The sequence below is a fragment of the Humulus lupulus genome, chromosome 3 (genome assembly GCF_963169125.1).
Source record: "Humulus lupulus chromosome 3, drHumLupu1.1, whole genome shotgun sequence".
In the NCBI taxonomy this organism is placed as follows: domain Eukaryota; kingdom Viridiplantae; phylum Streptophyta; class Magnoliopsida; order Rosales; family Cannabaceae; genus Humulus; species Humulus lupulus.
Genome location: NC_084795.1, coordinates 51,061,083 through 51,065,668, shown reverse-complemented (window position 1 = coordinate 51,065,668; position 4,586 = coordinate 51,061,083). Strand labels below are relative to the sequence as shown.

Sequence of the window (4,586 nt, the reverse complement as noted above, 5' to 3'; positions counted from 1 at the left end):
ATGGGAATTCCATATTTATATTTTGTATTAAGCGTGTATGCTTAATTATTTTTTTGTCCATATATATTTAAAGTTTTAAAGTTTAATTAATATTTATGTTCTCTTTAATAAAATCTCTCCCTAAACATCACTTTCTTTCCAAAAGAGAATAGAAAAAAAAGTTCAAATAATCATCTAAGGTTTAAAAAGAGTAAAGCATGTATTTTAGACTTAAAAACACTACAGGCATATTTTTTCTAAATTTAGTTTTTTATTAATAATGTGACAGTAACAAGACAGAAAGCACGATTTTACAATCCCAAATTTTCATGAATTTTTTTATTTACAATGAAAATAAGAACACGCCATTTCTTGTCCACAGTAGAAACTTCAGATAACAAGTACTTTACATTAGAACTGAAACTAATACGGTAGTACACTCTATAGAGACCAACCAAGCAATCCGTCACTCCCTACTTCTACGACTACAGAACAATGGTAAAACCATGGCTATTTCTGCAATCTAGTGGTGTTAGTTGATTAGTGAGATGACTTTTTTCTGTCAAGTGCTTCCTTCATCATCTTTATCCAAGATCACAACATTGATCTCTTTCTTGACTGAAAGCATTACTCAATGCAGAGAATCACTTGAATAAGAATCACATTTTCGAGAAGCTGAAACTTTGCAATTTAGAAAGAATTTGCACTTCCAAATTCTTCTCGATCCAAAGTTGTGATGGAAAGTTAATCAGGAAAACTGTGGAAGGCTCAGTATTATACTTTCCTCCCTTCTCAATTGAAATGACTACCCTTTCCATTACCTAAGCTCGATATGCATATACACCAAATCCTCTGTCTACCATTGGATTTGGGTCAAAACGTGTCCTTTTGGAACAACCAGAACCTTCAAATACAGATGATGATTGTGATGAGGACGACGACGATGATGTCGATGCTGAGCCACAGAAAAACGTGGGAGTCTCAAACCCCTTGGCCATTTCCACTAACATGTCTTGTAGTTCCTCCAAGCTGTAGCTCTTTTCCTGCACGTGTACAAAAGTTAGAAGGGGTTTGAGTATCGATCATAAAGCAAGAAGTGTACCCTTTGAAGAAATTAGAGAAATAAATAAAGGAAACTCAAAAATTTGATACATCATAAAGGTGTGTTGCAATATGAAGATACCACCATTTAGTGTGATCATTGAGAAACAGGGCAGCCATATAGGCTGTAAATTTGAAAGCAAGCTTCCCAAATGGCAGGATAAGTTAGTTTAATTCCGAACGAGAAAAACTAGAAAAACAATGTCGCGAAGGAAATGATATTGTTTTGAATATCAATATGATCAATGTATCGAGCTGAAGAAACGCAACAAGTTTTTTTTAAAGTGCTGTTAAGTTCTATAAGCATAAAAAGGAGCGAAATTTGAGACAGGAATTGAGCCAAAAAAATCGTTGAACTCATATAGTATTAATAACTCTATCTCACAGCAGTTTCATTTCATCCTAGCTTTTTCAATTTTAAGTTTTGTTTATATACCTTGATTATAATTTGACTGAATGGAAGCAATAGAATCATTCCTCTTCTCTACTTCATAATATGTAAATTTACAAGTACAAAAAAAGGAAAAGAGATTAGGTCGGTACCTCTCTCCTAGTCTGCGACATGAGAAAGACCATTTCTTGAACGAAATCAGAAAAGCCCTGAAAGAGTGAGATTTATTTAGAATCACAAGACCATCATAGCAATAATGATACGATAACAACTGTAAATTTCCCAAGACTTCTTTTTTAAAAAGAAAGAGAACTCCGAATATTTGAAATACCCACCTCGTCTTCTTCTTCATTAGGGTCATACAAGCCCGCATCGTATACTGTCCGCTTCCTCTTATCTGACAAAACTGTTCCCATGAAACAAAAACAATTGAAATAATCAATTTTCAGTCACCCTATAGAACAGTACTACAAGATTTTATTGCCTAGATTTTTGCATGAGACAGAACAACAAAACCATACCTGAATAAGCTTCTTGTATTTTCTGGAATTTTCTCTTGGCTTCACCCAAGAGAGAAGGGCACCTCGTCCACCTATCTGGGTGCCATTGCTGAACCCAAAACAGCGGAGAATCGAGAAAAACCAATCAGCCCCAGTTCAATTTAAATTCCAAAATTTGAAATGAAACCAACCCAGAAAGAGAAAAAACACTGGAAAAGTTTCTACCTAGCAGACACTCAAAAATCTTGGACTTGGAACAAACTTACCATTGCAAGCTTTCTATAAGCACGCCTTATTTCTTCTGCAGAAGAATCCGAACCAACTCCAAGAACACTATAATAAGATGAAGAGCCTTCATAACTAGCCTCCATTATTCTTCTCTACAACAAAACCAAATGCCCAATTCCCAGTTTATTAATATAGCATGAAACAGTTGTTTGTTTGGCTCTCCAGAATGTTATCTCCAAGTGCTTGCGAAAATGTCGCAGAGAGCTTCTTCATGTAAATACATATATATAGGCTCAGAAGGGTTCTGGCTGTTGCATAATATGTGCTCCAGAAGCTTTAAGAAGCCTGGCAAAAATATCTTGGGTGGCTCTCCTTTTGGAGTTGATTAGTGACCTTCGGGAATGTTCAGGAACAAACTAGTGGTCGTGGTCATAGATATTTGTTGGGGTTTAGAGATATTTTCTATTACAGGAAGGGTTTCTCGTTTAAGTAACCGTACACTCCACATGGATAGATACTCATTATACGGCGACACGTAGTATTATATAATTATTTTGTTATTGCCATGTGGCATACGTGGGATTCTCAGTTGCCGCCGTGTCAACCCAAAGGGACTTAAAAGGTCAACGTGGCCAATCAGAACGATAGGCGGCCGAGAAAAGGAGTGACTATAGACGGGATACTTAGAATTTTTGTGCCAACTTATGAACGTGTTAAAAATTTCAACTAAATTATATCATTTATAGAAATTTAGTTTTTTTAGATTCTGTTATGTTATGTTTGTGTGATATTATAAATTCTGATATAATATTGTTATAATAATTAACATTTTTGCTTAAACTTTGATTATTACTAAATGGTAATTTTTTTATTAAAAAAATTTATTTTTTGTATTAATTTTTAAAATTTTAATTCAACCTTAATAATTTTTAAAAAAAAAATAATTCAAAAATTAAAATCAAAATAAAATTAAAACAGTAACATTAAAAATAAACTTTAACCCTTTGAAAAAAAAAATCTTAGTAATAGTTCAAATTTATAATAATTTAAATATAAAAATTCAAAGTTAAATGAAACTAAAACCTAAATATCAAACTAAATATATATTCTTTGTAAAAAAATTAAATATACATTCAAATTCAAATCAAATTATACGTATCTTATTTCTTTTACAAATAAAATGATTTGAGCCGTGTAACTCAAAACCCAACATGAAATAATCCTTTCTTTTTAATTTATAACAAAAATAAATAAGTTGCTAATATAATTAAGATTTTATTTATATTTCATTCATATTTTATTTTTTTAATGTCTATTTTTTATTTCATTCATATTTGGTATATATTTAATTTTTTAATATTTTGGATTTTAAAGATTCCATTAGAGTTTAAATGACTTATTTAATTTCTTAAGATTTGAATTATTTTTATAAGATTTAATAAAAAAATTATTTTTTAACAAAAATGGGCAAATTTTTGTAGTAATCAAAGTTTAGGAGGGTAAAAATACTAATTATTCTACATGTGGGATTGACGTGGCAATGACACATCAGCGTTTAAACGAAAAAACGAAACGAAAGCTAACAGAATGACTATGTTTCTATATATGGAAAAGTTCAAGGCGAGTTTTTAATAGTCTGTATATTTTAAGGAGCACGATCTGATAGTATCATAAGTTCAAGAGGCAAAAATGTTAATTATTCATCATAATAACACTGAGTTTCAGTTATAACTAAAACTCTTTATTTTATTAAGACTTCAAAATATCTGCTAAATGATTTTATATTAATTCTTAAATTATTGAGATGGTGTTATGCACTGATGAAACTTTTTTTTTTTTTTTTGTAGGAAAGTCATGGTGAAACTATTATGTGTATTACTAATAGGGATTTTGTAGTAAAAGTATATAATTTTTTATGTTTGTAGCACTTAAGTATCTAAGTTATTTTATTGAACGACAAAAGTACATTCTGTCAGGGCCGACTCTAATGGTGTGCAAGCTTGACTACTGCACAGGCCCCAAAAAAGAAAGGGCCCAATATTTTTTTTTTTAATGTTTTTCAATTTTTTTTTTAATAAACCCAGTTAAACAACCCAAAATATAGGGCCTAATTTGATTTTTTTCTCTCTTTTTTAGTGATTTTTTAGTTTTTTTTTTCTTTTAGTGTTAAAAATTTTAGTTACAAATTACAATTTTTTTATTAAGGGCCTAATTTTTAAAATTAGAACAGGGCCTCCAAAATATTTAAGACGACCTTGTCTATGTTTTATTACAATTTCGTTTATTCTACCATTAAGTTTGTCTACTTGACATCAAATTTGCTTATAACTTAGCTAATTTTTCCATAAACATATCTTAAATTAGATATTTTTGTCGTAAATATAAAT

At 30.6% G+C, this 4,586-nt stretch overlaps 1 protein-coding gene across 1 annotated transcript; it reads right to left on the bottom strand.

Moving 5' to 3' along the window:
• Positions 1-230: 230 nt before the first annotated feature.
• On the bottom strand, positions 231-2,635 carry LOC133822681 (uncharacterized). The gene is made up of 5 exons (XM_062255091.1): positions 2,238-2,635; positions 1,993-2,080; positions 1,807-1,877; positions 1,624-1,680; positions 231-1,022 (listed from the first exon to the last, which is right to left on the bottom strand). Exons 1-5 carry the CDS (start codon positions 2,340-2,342, stop codon positions 801-803), a joined length of 543 nt encoding a protein of 180 aa, XP_062111075.1. The 5' UTR covers positions 2,343-2,635; the 3' UTR covers positions 231-800.
• Positions 2,636-4,586: the final 1,951 nt, after the last annotated feature.